Source organism: Colobus angolensis, unplaced genomic scaffold, assembly GCF_000951035.1.
Source record: "Colobus angolensis palliatus isolate OR3802 unplaced genomic scaffold, Cang.pa_1.0 Scaffold23, whole genome shotgun sequence".
Classification (NCBI taxonomy): domain Eukaryota; kingdom Metazoa; phylum Chordata; class Mammalia; order Primates; family Cercopithecidae; genus Colobus; species Colobus angolensis.
In genome coordinates this window covers 19,380,159-19,399,994 of record NW_012115488.1, presented here as the reverse complement: position 1 = coordinate 19,399,994, position 19,836 = coordinate 19,380,159, and the positions used below count along the sequence as shown (strand labels likewise).

Sequence of the window (19,836 nt, the reverse complement as noted above, 5' to 3'; positions counted from 1 at the left end):
TATTCACTCATCACCTGGTATGCACAGATAAATGATCCTGGTCAGATGCTTTCTAGGTATTCAAGTTAATATTCAAATAGTTGCCTTAATATAGATGCAGATTCCTTAATGTTCCAATACACTCAGGTTGGTAAGAACTATTTCTCTTCCAATAACATGTATATAAGTTAGAGTATTAAAATAAAACTAAATCACTAAAGTAAGTTTGATAAAATTTTATGTAAAAATATATGATGCCATATAAAATAAACACAACAGAATAAAATTCCATTTCATTTCATTTTTGCTCTATGAAAGGGAGAACACCAATCAATGTAACTTGCTGTGGCTTGATATATCCACCTGATTTAAGTTTGCTGTAATTTGTTGTATCTACCTGATTTGATATTTTCCCTTCTGTTTTTTTTTTTTTTTTTAACTAAGCATCTGTAGGGTAATATTATTCCTTAATTTCTTTTGTAGAACATTCAAAGCTAGCCTAAAGAATATATTATTTACTATACACACACATATACACACTCCCTTATGTGGTTAGACATAACGATGAAACAGTAAATAATAATCTACAACTGAAACAAAATTTTTTCTTGACTATTTTTATAAAAAAGTAAACAATTGACCAAGAATAAATGTGAAACTTTCTTTACCCCTGAAACGTAAATGAATAAAAATTAGAGAACCATAATTGTAGTTGTCTATTCTTTTCATCAGGAAGTCCAACCCAATTGAATATATGACACATAGTAAAAATTCTTTTGAAGAATTTGACATCATTCTCATCTTTGTTCCCCATTTCCACAACCCAATCCATCAGTTGTTAGTTCCACTTCTTCAAGAATCAGATACTAATAAGGGATGTGTCTGCATGTTACAGGTTGAACTGTGTCCTCCAAAAATTCTTATGTTGAAGTCCTAATCCCTGGTACTGCAAAATGTGACCTTATTTAGAAACAGGGCCTTTATAGAGGTAATCAAGTTAAAATGAGATCATTAAGGTAGGCCCTCATCCAATGTGACTGATGTCCTTATAAACAGGGAAATTTTGGAGACAGACACGCACACAGGCAGAACGCCATGTGAACATGAAAATGTCATCAAAAAGATCAAGAGAGGCCTAGAACAGATCCTTCCCTCACAAATCTCAGAAGGAACCAGCCCTGTCAGTACCTTGATTTTGGATTTCTAGCCTCCAGAACTGTGAGACAATAAATTTCTGTTAGGATAGTCCATTTGTACTTTTTTGCAATAGCTCTAACAAACTAATATAGAATACAAGAGAACTGTTAGGGAAGGGCCTGTGAAGGATAGAGAGAGAGAGAAAAGGGAAAATAAGCAGATCTTACATTGGGTAATAGAGGTCTGACACCTGTGAAAGAGTAGAAAGGAAGGATGACCAGCTAGAAAGAGTTGCAGCTTGAAGTGCAGTTCTGGAAGAGTCTTCACCAGGCCAGTGGCCTGTCTGTAAGCAAAAGTTGCCCATTAGTGGAGGTCCCTGTTAGTCAGGATGGCCAGGTTCTGCTCCACTCAGTCATCGGCTAGGGACAAGTTTAGGGGTTATTGTCCTGGCATGAATGCTGTGATGAACCCAAATCTGTGACAGCAGGAGGATGTCAACCAACTTTGCTTCCTGTAGCATGTTCTCTTGAATGGAGGTCTGATTAGTGTATCTCCATGGCTGCCACAATCACAAGGTATTATTGATTGTATTTCCTAAAAATAATTTAAATTCATTTATATTGCTTCACCATACCACTGCTGTCCTCTCATCTCTTCCTCTGCCAATTGAAATGGCTTCCTAATTCACTATCTCTACCTACTCTAGTCACCCATTAACCTTCCCTTCATTCTCTAAAACCTTCAATGGTTTCCTATTACTCAACATTAAGTAATGAGTCTATAATATATGGCCTACAAAGATGAGCACAGGATGGACCATGTTTTCATCTTTAGCCTCATCTTGTTCTTTGCTCCACATTCCACTCCAGGTTCTGAACTCCAGCCACATAGCCTTCTCTCAGTCCCTCATGATGGCTGTGCTTTCTCTGCCATTGGCCTCACACTCTTCTCCCACCCACCACAATACTGTTGTGTGAATGCCTGCTCATCTTTCAGCTGTCAGCTTAAATATAACTTCCTCAGGAAACCCTTTTCTGTTCTACCTAACTAGGTCACAGATGTCTACTATTGGCTTCCGCTAAAACTATATACATGTCCTTTAAAGTGCTTACGAACAGTTCACTTGCATACTTATTTAAGTGACTATTTGTCATCCCTACCAGACATTTGATTTTGTGAGAGCAGGAGCTGTATCTGTTCTTATTCACCACAGTAGCCACAGCACACAACTTCTGTCATAAAGTTGATGCCTGATAAATATTGCTAAATACATTAATTGACTAAAATATATAGATGCACAATATTTCTTCAATTTTCTCTGTATAAGAAAGATACCTAAAATTTTATATATAAATTATCACCCTTGGAATAAAACAAGCCTGAAAAAATATCATTTCCAGATACATACCACAACAAAATCTAAGGGAGCTAGCCAAATTTAAAATCATAATATGAACCTCTGGAGGTAACAGCTTTCTGACTCAGGACAAAAAAAAAAAAAAAAAAAGTACTAGGATATTTAAAAACATTAAACATGTACTTACATCAGGAGCTCTAAGATTTCATTTAGGATGTTTTAGGTATGGTCCAGGCAACTGTCATACCTAACCCAACTAGAATCCCTAATATTTAGCTTGTATCCTATGCTGAGGAGTTTTATTTTTATCCTTTTGGTATGTAAATTTACCATATTCTAAAAACACAGTTTTCCTTCATATATACTACAAATAACTGAAGTTTATCCTTTCAAAAGCCAAACTGGCTTTCTGTACTACTTTTAATTTCTCAGCATTCTATATGGAACCATATTCAATGCTAAAGATATTCCTGTCATCCTATACAGAAGAAAATGAAATTTTTTAAAAGTCTCTTTTTAACCTCTCAGGATCATTATAATTAGTTACCTTGATATAAACTCTTAGGAGCTATTAAAATGTATGTGACTCCATGTTGAAGTTTGCAGATTGTACTTTTGAATTCCTTTAGCATTTTTCATATTATTTAAAAGCCCTCTCCATTAGCCTGATAGGTCTCAAGCTCTGTCCCTACCACAATCTTGACCACATGTATCATTAACTAGACAGTTCCTCCAACGAGGTATCCTGCTACTGCTGAATTCTAATAAAGTGTTTACTGCTAACACCCAAAGGTCAACAACAACAACAAAAAAACCAAAAGCATGTTCATGAATGTTCAGGACACTGCAACCTTGTTTTCCTTGATAGATACCTTTTCTCTCCCAACTCCTTGTAATTCAGTACATACAGTCAGTTCCTGAGCTTAGGTTTGTCTCCTGTTGAGGGCATGTTAGCAGACACCCCCAGGTAAAGTAAATCCTAAATCAGTGTTATATAGTTTGGCTTTGAAGTATTCTATATGAAAGTATGTAACACCTAGTTTCCTTGTCATATCTCCTCTTTGTCTTGACATGAATTACTTTGTCTTCCCTTTTAGGCCCTAAGGCTCAGGATGTGAGACTTGATAATTCTTCTGACCTCCATTTCTAAAAATTTACCATGAATTTATTTCCCAATCAACCTTAAAGTCCTATCTACAGTTCAGTACCCCCCAAGATTCATCCTTTGTAGCCCCTTACTGGCTCTATTACCAACCTTTCATTTCCCTTACACTGACTCTATCTACAGCCCTGTCAGTTCTACCATCTTGCTGATTACAGCTTTAGCAGTCAGGTACCACAGATATATATACATAGATACATACACACACATATATATATAAATACACAGAGATTTAAGTTATACATAATACAAATATACATATATTTATAATATATAACAATATTTGTATATATATATTTAAAGCTTCTATTTCATAAGTGAGAAAATTAAAGTACAAAAATGAAAATAGTGATAATATTAATAGTTTATGAGACAGAAGTATTAAAAACATTATAGTAAAACTCCCCAGATAAATTGTAATTGGAATTCCACATGAAAAAACATGCAATTAAGAAGAGTTGATGTTTTCTGTGCATGCACATACACCAGGCATTAAGCTAAACAGCTTATAAATATTACCTCATCCTCATGACAATCCTATAGGTTAAGTGTCTTCATTTCATCCACAGAAAGGCAGAAATTAGAGAAAATTAAATGTGGGACAGTGAATGGTAGAGCTAAGATTCATACACGAGTAATTTTACTACTGAGTCTGAGTTTTAAAATACTGAGACAAAATCTATTCCTAATGAATCTAAGTAATTTTAATGTAGGTCAAAAAATTAGGTGAAAACAATCTGCTAAACTTCAAAACAACTATCTCACGTTATACCAGACTAGATAATTGTTTTAGTTGAGCTATATTTTCTAATTCATCCTTATGTAGTAAAAATAATAACAACTTGGCAGCTACTTGCATTAACAAGTATAATTATGTTGTTTTGATTAGTTGTTGTTCTGATGAGTCTCTCCCTTAATTTTGATCACTGTAATAGAATCTGCTTTGTTTAGAGGCAACTTTCTTCTTCTGGCTTAACAGAACCATGATTTTGTTTAGAGAGCAATTGAGCCCAGCCTTAAGGAGTACATAATGGCCATAATAATTGATTCAAACCAATCATGAAAATATAATTTTCCTTTTGCCAGTCATTGTCTAGGAGTAAGGAGATGAAGCAGTTCAGAAAAATGAGATGGAAGGGCGTGGCTCTGGTAGTGGGGTTTCCAGGAAAGATTTTTCTTCCTGATTAAAAAATAAAACAAAAGGATAGAGAAGGCCTCCCTTCTTGCTTAAGATACTATTGAGTGAGAACATAGTATTTAGAACAGAGGTAGGCATCCTATAGAAAGGCAAGCATGGAAAAGTACGGAATTCTTAATAATCTCCCAAAGCCACTGAACCAAACCTGGGCCTATTCATATACGTGATAAGTAAATGACAACAACAAAATATGTCCTTGTGTTTAACTCACTTTTAATTGGATATTTTATTATTTATAGCTAAAAACCTCCTAATTGATAAGGACACTTAACATATTAGTTTATCTGAGCCACATTGCTATTGTATATCATCTGGATGTATGTTTCCTTGTGATACTCTTTAAGAATCTTTCAGGCAGGTTCTATCAGCAATCCCTCCACTTTGAATAAACCAATCAAATATTTTATCAGAAATTTTCAATCTTAAATAACATTGCCACCAAAAAGCTCACTAACTCTTCACAGCTTCATTTTATACTTGTTTTCTCAGCTTAGTACACTTTTCCCATCTCCTTGTAGATCATATCATTCCCATCACATTCTCTCAGAGATTTGGCAGCCCAATTTGAAGAACACGACTGTTTTCAAACTGGGCTCTTCAGTGTCCGAGGTTTCTGTGGAGGTGTGGCCAATCAGTGCATTATTGCTTTTAGTTTATATATTAGGATCCCACCATTAAAACAATATGGAAATCTACATTATTAAAACAATGCACAAGACATGGTATCATGGAATCTGTCATGTTCACTGTCCCTAGACCTCAGAAAAACTGCTCCACTCATGTTTTAATGAATGGGCAGAAATGGTTAATCATATTTTCTACCATGACAAATCACTTATTTCCACTGATAACTAATACAAGCCTGGGATAAGCACCTTTCTAAACTAGGACTGTCAATCCCTATGCTAGATTGTGATGGAGGATGTGGCCTAGCTCATAAAGATAAGATAAACCAATCAGAATATCAACTTTGGGAAGTCAATATGGAAGAAAATATGCACATATATATGCACACATGAACATAAGTCAGTTGTAATGGGTGATAAAGACTAAAGGAGTCAAAATGACATTATGTAGAATAAAGAGTTTGACAAGTCATAGTAGATCACAAGAAAGCAAAAACTCAAGAGAAGCCAGAAGCCATGGGATAGAAAAACATCTACACAGTAAGCAGTGGACAGCGAGAAGAAAATAAAAACAAGTAATTAAAGAGTAGATGCGTTTCGTTGATTGTTTATGGCAGCATCACTTTTCGAAGAATTGGGATAGTTTTGCAATGGGTATCAATGTGTATCTGGTATAGTGCATATAACTAATAAGATAGCAAAGGGAGATAGTGCAGACCAAGCTAATGGCAAAAAGTATTAACTGTGTATTATTTCCAGGCTCAATAGAAATTTGTTTTACTACTTTTTAAGATGCAAATTCATACCAATGAAAGAGTAAACATATAATCAATCAATTACTTCAAGAACTCACTGAATAATATAGAAGAAATGGCAAAAGTAGAGTTCAAACTCTGAGTTCTGCAGGAGCTTGGGCCTCTTTCAGCAATATGACCTTTGGTCTATCACTTCATATGGCAGATATTATTAGTGTTCATCAAATCTTGACCTCCATTCCCCTGCCCCCTACACATAGTACCTACTCACTTCCCATAGTAGCCTCATGACTAGGACTGGTCAATAAAACATGAACAGATGTAACTGTGCCATTTCTAGGTTAAGGCGTTTGAAAGCTCCTGTGCATTCTCTGGTGTCTCTCACCAAGCTCTGACAACTGTGAAGGACATATGTTGGCATGGCAAGACCAAACATTAAAGCCAGCTAAATTGCTGTTAACACATGGAGGACAACTGTCTTGGAGGATAGCCCAAATCTGCGGCTGAAGTTTCTTAAAGAAGAAATAGAATTTCATTGTATTATGGCATTTAGATTGAAGTTGTTTGTTCAACTGTAGCTTGTACTATACTGATTAAAATACATAGCTTCTCATATCAGTTACCTAATTTGAAAAACTATCTATTCACCTCAGAGTTGAGGCTGAAATAAGATAACATTTACCAAATAATTTTATAAGGTTTTTTGTATACATCTATATAAATTTAAGGTATCTACAGTATACATAATGACAGGAAAAATAATAGTTCCTTTAAACAAGAATTGTAAGTGATAACACAAGGTTAAAATTATGTCATATGTTTTATTAACATGTAACATATATTAATAATGTGAATTTTGTTCTATGGATTTCAGTAATTAAAAAGTTAAAACTAAAACTATTATATTAACTATAGGAATAAAGGCATGCCTGGAAAATTACATATATGCTCATATGTATGTAAATTAATTAGCACAGAAACGCAGAGACAGTTTATCTTTTGGATGTTTTGCTTTACTATTGAGATGACTGGTGAATGCATAAAATTACAGTATAACTAAAGTCAAATCATAGTATATATTATCACTTTTACATTACAAAAGCATAATACAGTTTGGCTATACAGAAAGAATTGACATTACATGCCAATCAAAATCTTACAACAGTCAACATCTTCATGTTTTTCTATGAATTTTCAACTCTATACCAACTTCTTCTTCCAGAAAATAAAAGGATTATTAAAGAATATAGCAATAAAAATCTCTCCAAAAATGCCAAGGAAAACCTGATTTCTTAAGAAAGTGATTTCAATTACTATAAGATTCTCAATTTAGGATTTAAGTATTTCTGTAGATATGTTTTATACCATACTAACAATGCAAATTACCAACATATCTTTCAACCCAATTTCAAAATTTATCATATTTATCATATTTTAGAAAAGATCAAACCTAAGTAATTTTTTAAATGTAGTCTTCACCAAACATTAAAATCAAATGCAATAATATAGAAGAGAAATACCACAGTGGGCACTGGAGATCATGACAAAATAACTCAAGAACTTTGAAGAGTGGGAGTAGAGGTGACACTCAAGATATTTAGCTATTTAACAACTGGCAGGGCATGAGGACCATCTAGTTAGAAAGATGCTTGCTGTAGCAATGGGTCCAGGAGCACTGGTAGAGTGTATTGGTAGATACCACCTGAGCATTGCTTACCAGTTGATAGTAATGTTCAAATGCTATTGATTTTGTTTTCAGAAAAACTTTACAATAACTCACCAGAAGCATCTCAATCTATTTTCTCCATTGTGTCCCACATTCAACCTCTATCAATTACAGAGGAACGCATTTTCTGGTTGTACTCTAATACCTCTAGGACTGCAGTCATGTTAGATATACATTGGTGAATAATCTACACATTATCTTGGGTAAACACATGCAAATAATATACACCTGTTAAAAAAATTGACTTCTCTGCACAACCATATATCATGAGGTTCCAGTATGGAATTGAAATGAATTAAAATGACTACATTATTGCAGGATTGATGTTAACACCTCTCTCACATAGTTACCTCACATTTCTAATCTGCATTTACATGTTTTGATTTCACATACAGTATTTCTTTTCTATTCTTTTCCTTTCTCTTTCTTTCTCTCTCCTTTTTTCCTCCTCCTCCTCCCCTTCCTTTGCCCTCCCCTCCCCTCCTCTTCTCTCTCTCTCTCAATCTCTCTCTCTCTCTGTCTCTCGGATCTCATCTGTTTCTGGGATGCAGGGGTACAAATGCAGGGGTATGAGCTTGACTTCCTGGACTCCAGTGATTCACTTCAGTTTCTTGAGTAGCTGGGGCCACAGGTCACCATAACTAGCTAATTTTTTCTTTTTTTCTTGTTAGTAGAGATGAAGTCTCACTATATTGCCCAGGTTGGTCTCAACCCCTGGATTCAAGCAGTTCTCCTGGCTTAGAATCCCAAAATGCTGGGATTACAGGTATAAGCCACCATATCAAGCCTGATATATTATTTCTTATTTTCTTTTGATATTAACTCAGAAAACACGTGAAAATTTACTATTTTCTAAATAAGGGCATAAAGAGCAAACAGTGTAGAAAAGAAGATAGAAACAGAACCAACTATTATAGTCCACTGGAAATAATGTCATAATACAGGTATTCTCAAAATGGTCTGGAATCACAGAGACTTCCCAGTAGAGTACATGTTACGTTTCATCTTCAGAGACAACCAAGAGTTAAACAAGAGAAGAAAGAAAGAATGCAGAGAATTCCACTCCTTGAAAAATGTACTTCCATAAAAATATAGTTCGCTAGAGATTGGAAGACAAGATAAAATAAAAAATGATGGTCAGTAGTCCCAGCTACTCGGGGAGGCTGAGGCAGGAGAATCGTTTGAACCCATGAGGTGGAGGTTGCAGTGAGCTCAGATTGCACCACTCTACTCCAGCCTGGGCAACAGAGGGAGACTCCAGTCAAAAAAAAAAAAAAAAAAAAAAGAATCTGATTAAGGAGCTAATTAAATATTAAATTAAAGAGTATGAACATTTATCCCATGAAATTCCATAGAATTGTGCTATCCAATAGAATTTTCTGCAATGATGGACATATTCTGCATTGTTCTGTCTGATACAGTTGCCACTAACAACATGCGATTATTTAGCCCTTAAAATGTGGCTAGTCGGCTGGCGAAGTGGCTCACACCTGTAATCCCAGCACTTTGGGAGGCCAAGGCAGGCAGATCACTTGAGCTCAAGAGTTTAAGAGCAGCTTGGGCAACACGGCAAAATCAAATCTCTATAAAAAATACAATAATTAGCTGGGTGTGTTGGCATGTGCCTGTAGTCCCACCTACTTGGAAGGTTGAGGTGGGAGGATGGCTTGAGCTCAGGAGCAGAGGTTGCAGTGAGCTGAGCCATATCTTGTCTCTAAATAAATAAATAAATAAATAAATAAAATGCAGCTAGTGTATCTAATGGACCGGAATTTTACATTTTATTTTTCATTAACTTTTGTTTGTTTGAGACAAGGTTTTGCTCTCTCACGAAGGGTGGGGTGCAGTAGTGGGATCATGACACACTGCAGTCTTGATACCCTAGGCTTGAATGATCCTCCCACTTCAGCCTCCCAAACATCTGGAACTTACAGGCCTGTACTACCACACCCAGTATGTGTATACACATATATATATTACACACACACTATATATACACATACACATATACCTCCATACATATATGTGAATGTATTTTATATATACATACACACACACACATAGTATAGGCAGGGTCTCACTATGTTGCCCAAGCTGGTCTCAAACTCCTGGACTCAAGAGATCCGCCCACCTTGGCCTCCCAAAGTGCTGGGATTACAAATGTAAGCCACTGTGCCCAGGTAACATAAGTTTAAATAGCCACCTGTACCTAGTGGCTACCATATTGGACAGTGTGGACATAAAGGACTATAAGCACACACATAGTATGACAGATTTACATCTCAGAGGGAACACCATCTGTTCAGTGTGGAAGGTAAATTGTAAGAGAGACAGGTGAAATGGAGAAAAGTTAGAAACAACAGCACAATAATCTAGTGATGTGAACCTAAACTAATGTAAGATCAGTTGAGCTCACAAAGCAGTAATGTAGTCAAGAAATATTTAGCAATTGAAATTGGATGACTGTATGTGAATCGTAAGCAAAAGAAAGACATGGGATGACTCAGGTTTCTAGTTTGAGAAATTGTGTAGATGATGGTGTTATTCACCCTATAAAGAGAGTGCAGCAAGATTTGTCCAGGGATAAAAATGATTGTTTCAAGCTTAAATTTGAAAACAAGTCTGAATTATCTATCCAGTAAGAAGTTGGCTAGCTATACATGTCTGTAACTCAGAAAGTAATTAACAGCTTAGAGGTGGCCATTAAGGAAATGAACTTTGGATCGATCACCCAGGGAACATGGACAGTGAAAGCAGAAAGAGTTAAAGGGCCCAGAAAACACTATCAGTTGGGAGGTGAAAGTCATTCTCTTCCACAAAAATTCAATGCATCTCATTGTATTCTAGGAATCAGACTAGGCCTTTAGGGACCAAAGATGAATAAGATAGAGGCCCTGCTCTCCAGACATTAGCTTGTAGAGGAGTGCTAATTAGGAAGAAGAGTTCATGGAATAAGAAATTCATGAAGAAGCAGGGCATGAAATACTCAAGGAGGTAAGAAGAAAACCAGAAGACATGTCTCAGAAGTCAAAGTAAGAACCAGTGCACTGAGTACTACAGAAAAGAGGGGGAAATATCCATGAAACTGAGATAATATGCTTAGTAATCATCTTCTGCATGATTAATTCTAGAGTGGTAGAATTAGAAGCCTGACCACAAAAAGTATAAAAGAATGAAAGGAATGGAAATGGGAACACTTCAGTGGAAAATCTCTCTCTTGTTCTATGATAAGAGCTTTATTTAGATTCCCTCCTTCATGTCTTCTTAGTTATCTTCCTTTCCCGTATCTTCAATATTTCCTTCTGTACTGGCTCTTTCCCCACTAATGGCATTTAAACAAGACTGGATAGTCCATTCTTAAATGGACCTCTTTCTATAGCTCTCATCCAATACTTCTCCCTGCCTGCACAGTTAAGAGTGAAATGAAATATATCCAAGGAGAAAAGGTCAACTGAAAATAGATTCAGTTACAGGGCAAGTTTGTAAAAGATTTATGTTGATTAGAGATAAATATTTCAGTCTTCTATACAAATATAATAGTTTTTGTTATGCTATTAAGTGACTTTGTCTAATAGGAATGATATTCAAGAGTAGCCTTCCCCAAATAGCTTGATCTCTTGCTGCCATATTCGCGAAAGTTTAGTTTATTACCACAAAAAGCAGTGGTACTCCTTCACTAGATAAGGTCCTTGAACACAAATATGATGTCTTTATTATCTTTGAAGTCCTAATATTCAGAACAGTTTGAGAGATGTAACAGTTATTCAAATTTATCAGAAACAGATTTGTGTGGGTTTAAAGGTGGCCCATATGATAACTTGTCAAACTACTTCTTTACATAGTCCACATTCAGCATTGTCCTACAAATTTCCTGAGCCAGGGTGTCATAAAGCAAATGGCTATTGATGTGGTGAGACAAAGATCTCCTCAGCTCTTGAGATCACTAGGCAAGGTCTATGGTGGATAGTATCAGGGCAAGTAGCCTCATACATTTATCTAGTATAGATATCAATGTCTATGTGTGGTATTACATGAGCAAGCATTACTCTGGCCTCAACACCCCTAACAAATTAGTATTTCTCCACTTTTACCTCCTAGAACTGCACATATAACAAATATAACTTAAAAACAGAGCATTCTATCATTTCACACTGACTGCTGACATATCAGTTATATCATCATCTTGGTATTTTGGTACCTGACCACATAGCAAACTAACTTAACACTTCAAAATATTTTAGGTGTATGAGCAAACATTTTGTGAAGGGAAGTTTCATCTTTGAAAAAAAAAAAAAAATCATTACTTGAGAACTTGTGCTTGTTAAATACATTTCCAAGTTTCTGGGTTTCTTTATATATAAAACATTTGACATACACTGCCTAGCTAAAGCAATAATGGCAAACCAGTACAATTTACACATGTTAGGAAAACTCCACTTTCCAAGGAGATATAAACAATTATAATGGAAGTTCCATGAAGGCAGGGACTTTCCTTGTGCACTACTAATCCTCATCACAGAACTTAGTAATGGCACGGAATAGGTGGTAAATAATATTTACTGAATTAGTGATGGTCACTAAATACATAAATGGTTAAATAGTCAAAAGTACTCCTGGTTTTGCTTAAATTAAGTGATTTCAATGGATGTTTTATAATTTTGTAAATAGGGCTGGAACCACAGGACTTCTAGGAGAAAAAGAAAACTTACCTCATATTCTTAAGTAACCAGACAAAAGAGAAATGGTGATTAAACTCACATATATAAATCATTAGTGACTTGCTCCACTAAGGTGGAAATATGTGTGATCATATTAACAGATGTTTCTTTAAAATATTACCATTCTCTATGTCTAGCAAATCGGGAAAATCTTTGGATGAGGGAAGGAATGTAGGGAGTTGAGGTAGGAAACAACATTATTTCACCTTGGCACGAACATGATGATCAATGTTAACTCACTTCTCAAAAAGGTAAAATTTGGAGATTTAACATCCAACAAAATCATATGTTTTACACAGAAAGGCACCAGGCATACACTATTGACTTTATTTTTCTCCATAAATAAGCTAGCCATCTTTATGTGCAATATCACTTTAAACTGGTTACTTTAAATGATCACAGGAAGCAGCATGATGGTTGGACATGTTAGGTAAGTTCCAGCAGAGCTGGGTTTGGGCAGGTCCTACCGGTGCACCCTTGGGCAAGTTATTTAACCTTGCTCAGCCTAAATTTCCTCAGTAACAATGATAGTACCTACTTTGAAGGTTTTTGCAAGAATTTCAAACTGCACATAAAGTATATAGCATTATATCTGACACATAAATTATCAATTATTAACCATCAGCTATTAGGATGATAAGTAAAAGCTCAAAAATGATCTTTCAGTTACAAAGTATGGTTCTTCAAAAAAACCTAATGTAGTGTCTTAGCGTATAGGGCTAGGTAAGCATTCAAATTTAATGAATATTCTGTATTTCCTATATACTATGTGTTAATAGGATGTTCATTTCAATGCCCTTTCATAGCATCCTTTATGTACTTATCTATGTGATTATTTGGTCAATGCCCCTCTGCTCTTCTAGTATGTAAGTATTATAGATGCAGAAATGTTTGTTTTGCTCAAAACTGTATCCCCAGTGCACAGTACTGGTCAGTTGAATAAATACTGACTGCTTACAAAAAAGCTAACATAATAAATTTCAGGCTCATCTCTACCATATGAGCATGAACACCATATTTTCTTGAAATTGGAAGAGACTTGCTAAAGAGCATAGTGTTTTTTTTTTTTTTTTTTAAAGTAGAGGGTTAAACTCTAAGCATTGATTTCCTTCCAATATACCAAATTGAATAAAAAATGAAAAACCAGCAATGACATGGCATGAAAAAGGAAATAATTCCCTGCATGAAAAAGGAAAAATTCCCTGCTTTTAAGGTAAGAATCATTATTCAGTTATGACAAAAATTGCTTTATATAATTACCATATGTGCTCAAACTAACAACCATCTAGAGTGATTTCCCCCTATCCTCGCTCCCCGGCCTTATATATTTTACTGTGAATGTCCTACTGAGAGGAAGAAAATAAAAGTATTAATTGAAATCTTCACATTTCTTTATTCTGTCAGTAAATAGCAATTATCCTTAAATTTCCAAATCCTTACCACGGACCTGTTCAGCAATATAATACATGAAGAGTGCTCATCCATTAGGCAACTGCTTATTCAGTGCCCATCATATACTGCACATGATGTTCAGCACTGAGGATAAAGGGGAGAATAAGACAGAGAAGTCTCTTCTCATAGAGATTAAGTGCTCATTTTAGGAAATCTACTTTGTCCCTACTGTGTTCCTTGCATATAAATATACATATGTTTTGTATTTCTACAGTGAGAATATGACTGTTCTTTGGAATGTTTCCAGACTCAACAAGGAAGTTATTATTACCTACGTATTCACTATAAATGAATTAGATTAACAAAACTATTTGAAAGTCTCATGTGGTTTTATGTAATAAAATTTTACAAGTAAAATATTTTTCTGCATCACCTCAAATCAGTTAAGAAAATAATGATTTTGGCCCATTCTTCTTGCTTGGCACAAATAACTAATTTCAGTGCACTGTCACACATAGTTTGAAAATGGGAGCCAAAATGAGCATTCACCAAGATAATGAAGAAAACTACAATCTGGAAGCAAAAAGTGTGAGTTCTGAACACTGCCCAGACACTGTTAGCATCATTCAAGCTTTGGATGCCAGGCAGCCAACTAAATGTAGGACTTGGACTGCATGAATGTGTTAGATGCTGGTTAAAGAATGCAGTTTTTATTAGCCATAGTTCAGAATTTGGCTGTTAACACACATCATGTTATCAAGTCATGCAGTAGGATCAGATTGGAAAGATTGTATCTGTCCAAGTTTTACAACAATAATGACAGAAAATCAAGGTAATAAATATGTGTATTTAAAATTATTAAAAAGGTGGAAGCAAAAGGAAAAAAAAAGCAAGGAATATTCCCCCCAAATTATCATTTACCTATAATTTACATTTTAAGAGATACAACACTCAAGGGGCCATGCATTTTTATAGAAAATATATACAGACAGCAGTAAATAACAGTTATATAGTGAGGAAAATAATTTGTTTTAATATTCTTTTAATCTTTATATTAAGAAGAAAATTTCAATTTGGTGGCAATATGCTTTTAACACTTAAGAGTGTGAGTGCAGATTTGCTGGCCTTTGTGAACCAACAATATCTAGCTCAAATAATATTGCTTACACCCGTGGTTTTGGATTTCCTTACATTCTTAAAATTGTTCAGGAACGCAAAAGAACTTATATTTATGTGAATTACACATGTCAACTTTTAACATATTAATTAAACCTGAGAAAACCTATACATATCATCTGATTTAAAATAATAGTCAACACATTACAGGTTAACATAACCTTTATGGAAAACAACTATTTTTCAAAAAACAAAAAAAACGTAAAAAGAATGACATTTAGATTTTTATTTCCAATTCCCTTTAATATCTGGCTTAAAGTGATAGGAGTAGATAAAAAATAGAAATAAAAAATAGGAAACAGATTTTTATATTTACTTCTGCATTAAATCCTTTGCAATGTGTTGTTTGGTTGAAGCATATAAAATAATTCCATCTTCACAGATATAAATTTGGAATGGAAAGAAACATTGCAATAGCCTTTTTATATTTGAGCAGTTATTCGTTTATGATACTACTACACCAAAACTTGACAAGCAGTTTCTTAAAGATTACTTGCAATGTGGAATCTGAAACAATATCAATGAACTATTTGTACCCTATAAGCCTGTAACAGAATGTATTATTTTGAAAACAGTTTTAATACTGTAGGTCCCCTGAAGAGGTCTAGTGAAACTCCCAACTGTGTGGTTGCCTGGCCCACACGTCAAGAACTACTGGCTTACACTATTTTTTAACCAGTCAAGTGATGGTGATGTTGGTTTTCCACTCATGATAATAACGACTTGTTTAAAAGGAAAGTTTCACTTTAAATAACCAGTTTAAAGAAATATGTTAAATTATAATACAGAGGGTAATTATGGGAAAAACGTGAAGTAATTCTGAAAACAATAAACACAATCTGCAAACCTACCCTCTACACTTATTTTATAATTAAGGAAACTGCTAGACAGCTTTCCCTCACCTTGTGTCTTTGCTGGCTTCTAATGATGAGGTCTTGGCTCTGTATGTCACATCTTCAGGAAGGTGATTCTCAACTAATTAGGTATAAGTGAATTACTTAGGTGGCAGACTAAAGGCCAATACTAGGAAACACTGATAGTAAGAAATAACTTTTCTTCTCCTGAATTTTATAAAAATAAAATATCCATAAGGCACCCTCATATTACTATTAATCCACTCAAATATATATTGATTTCCTATTAAGCGGCAGCACTGTACAAATAATTTGTAAGACTCACAAACCTACTAAATAGATATCATGTCTTTCAAGAGTTTGCACTCTGATTGGCACAATTTTGACCAGTTGGTATACAAAAATGTAGACTAGAAAAGTAGAAATATTACAAGACAGAGTAGTCAAAATTCTAGGGAATAAGGATTATCTTCACTACAGAGAAAGGGTGTCCTTTGAGGCTGACGTGGGTCGTAGGTCAGATGAAGAGATTTGGAGGTAAGGCACTAATTTATAAACAAAAGGCAGCAATTAGTTATAGGTTTAAATTGCTCCAAAGGTAACAGGCCTTTAAGAAAGTCAATGTCATATTCTTAGGCACAAGTCCCTGATGCTGGGGAAGGGGGAAAGGGTCACAGAAGTCAGCCTTGCTGGAGATCACTGGCCTGCGTATCTCAGGCCCACTGGGGTGCCCCACCGAGGCTTTGCCTCACCTGACCGTCCTGACCACGAAGTACACCAGCACCGCGCCGCTCACCACCATCAACACGGTCAGGGCCCGCTGGGTCATGGGCTTGTCGCCAGGGTTGGGGCTCACAGCAAGGCCGCCACCCACTGAGCCTTCCCCGGCCTTCCCTCCGTGATCGTCCGCCTCAAGCCCGGCCACAGGGCTGCTACCATTGCCTCCCTCGGAGCCCCGCGGCCCCGCAGCTTCAGCCAGACCACGTCCCGGCTGCTGGGCAGCGGTAGGGCCCGGTGGCAGAGACGGCAATGTCCGTGGTCTAGGGTCAGGAGGCCCAGGACCTGGCGCAGCCTCGGCTGCCTGCAGCAGGACTGCCAGGGGCCCGCTTAGCTCAGGCAGCAGCAGCAGGAGGAGAACGGAAGCCAAGAGGCGGCTGAGACAGCAGCAGCACTGCGAGGCCTTCATCGTTCCCGGACCGCGCTCTCACCACCCGGGAGCCGCCGGGCCCGCCACCCTGGCTCCAAGAGGGACCATGGGCGCGGTGGAGAATGAAGCAGAGGTGACCAAACGCCAGGGAGAGGCCCGGTCGTGGCAGGTGTCAGAGGCTATAGCAGTGGCAGCTGCCTGGAGAACCGGAAGTTCGTACATCTCAGCGGCCACTGCTGCTAAGGACGCCTTGGGTTGCTAACTGGTAGGGGCAGGGTGCACTTGGTGACGTCAGAGCCCCAGCGCCCAGTGCGCAAGCGCACTTGTGTAAAAAACGAGGATGTGAGCGTTCTGGAAGCTTTCCTCTTTTCACTGTTAGTGAGGAGCGGTCAAGGATGCGTATTAAGAAAGTAAGTAGACAAAAAGAGGTTGTGTAACATGTACAGCAACTCTGTCATGCAGGAACCCAGAGAGATTGGAAACTCATAATCTGAATTCATTCGTGTCAAACTGCAATAACACATTTAATCTGTAAGCCAGAAGGGCTTAGTTTTCCGCCGCTTGATTACAAGCTTTAAGCAGGCTTTTTTTCCTGCCTGTGGGTCCCTGACCTCCCTTTCTAAAGAGCATTTACTTTGATGAGTTCATGTCCTTTGCAGGGAGGGACATGAATGAAGCTGGAAACCATCATTCTGAGCAAACTATTGCACGGACAGAAAACCAAACACCGCATGTTCTAACTCATTGGTGGGAATTGGACAGTGAGAACACTTGGACACAGGATGGGGAACATCACACGCCGGCCCTGTCGTGGGGTGGGGGGAGGGATAGCATTAGGAGATACACCTAATGTAAGTGACGAGTTAATGGGTGCAGCACACCAGCATGGCACATGTATACATATGTAAGAAACCTGCATGTTGTGCACATATACTGTAGAACTTAAAAGTGTATATATACACATATATATGTGTGTGTGTGTGTATATATATATGAAGAGCATTTACTTTAGAAAACTTTACTGTTTTAAGTTCTTTCTCTTCCCTTTTCAGATGTAAATATTTTTTAAAGCTTCTGGCCAGTTTTGTAATTGAAAACTATCTCAAGGGTATGGAAAGCCATGCCTTTGAAAGGTAATCAGCAAGGAAGATAGTAGGCTGTCTCTTATTTTGCGTGAGAGGATAGGAGCCTAACTGCTGTAGGCTTCTCGCTTCCAGTTGTAAAACCACCTCCTGTCATGGAGGAGAAAATTTACTTTTCCTTTGGGTAAAGTCAATCAGCAAACTCAGGTGGCCCATGATCTTCCCAAAATAGCTGTTAAAAACTCTGCGCTCCTTTGTTTCTTTTAGAGGAGTTGAGCTTAGAAGAGTTCTATCCCCTTTCCTGATGGCAGTAGTCTTCAATAATATCTTCCTTGCCTCTTTGACTTGGGTAATACAGAACTTCAATTTGTGCAGATAACTAGAAGTGGCCTGTCAAGGGTATACGTGGGTCTTTTGAGTAAGTTATTGTTTCCATTGCTAAAAGAGAGACAGATACAGATAGATATATACAGAGAGAGAGCCAGAAACACACACACACACACACACGCATATACACACCTACACCTCTCATTATTCCTTTTCCCCCTTACACTTGCCTGCCCTCTCTGCAGAGAGTTCTGGCCCTAACCTTGAAAAGAACACGACCCAGATAGTCCTCTGATCCTAGTAGACTGTGAGACATCTGGCGTAAACTATAACTAAACCTATAGCCTGGCACCAAATGCAGCCAAGGTTAGCTTAAGTTAGTCAACCCCAGCTTGACCAAAGACGTGAAAAATAAATGCTTATTTGTTGTATGCCACTGATATTTCTATGGTTATTGGTTGTGCCACATTATTCTAGCAACAGTTGATTAAGAAGCTAGAATCAAATCATGGTAATACTTAATTAGGAGAATATAATAAAGTGGCAGTTAATAATCTATCTCTGCTATTAGACTGCCAGAGTTCAATATCCAGCTCTGTTGTTTATAATCATGTGAATTTTGGTCAAATCAATTACTCTGTGTCTCAGTTACTTCCATTGTAAAATAAGAAAAATTATGGGGTATTTTTCATGTAATGTTTGATAGCATAACATCTGGTACATACTAGGTACTCAACTAGTATTCACAATCATTATTCAATACAAGAATGAAGAGTTCAGATTTTATTCAGCAGGCCAATAGTTTTTGAATATATTTCCATGAAACATAGTTGTTCTGTCAGCTGTGTTACTGCATTCTTTAACAAATTAGAATTATGTTGGTCTTTTCCTAGTATGCAGATGAATTTAAGTAATCTGGTACAAATTTCTCATTCTGAGATTTTTTCCCTTATTTATTTATTTATTTTTATATCCTATGCTTGGTATAACTTGTTTGCAAGCCAATTGATAACAAGTAAATGAACAAGTATATTAAAATTAAGAGAAAAATTCATAAACAACCAATTTTACTTAGTTAGAAAGATTGTATTTTACATGGATATTTGTGCTCAAAATTGTAACTTTGTATTGCACAAACAAAACATAGTTTCTTCTCCTAGGAAAATTTTTCTTCATTCCTGTGACAGATTTCAAGATGTC

General features: G+C 36.6%; 1 protein-coding gene across 1 annotated transcript in view; it reads right to left on the bottom strand.

The window, feature by feature from the left end:
• FAM174A (family with sequence similarity 174, member A) overlaps window positions 1-17,491 on the bottom strand; it is a 50,075-nt gene extending 32,584 nt beyond the window's left edge. Inside the window, exon 1 of the mRNA XM_011944306.1 lies at window positions 16,833-17,491. Coding sequence (XP_011799696.1) covers window positions 16,833-17,266 — 434 coding nt within the window. The 5' untranslated portion in view covers window positions 17,267-17,491. The remainder of the gene's footprint in view (window positions 1-16,832) is intronic.
• Window positions 17,492-19,836: the final 2,345 nt, after the last annotated feature.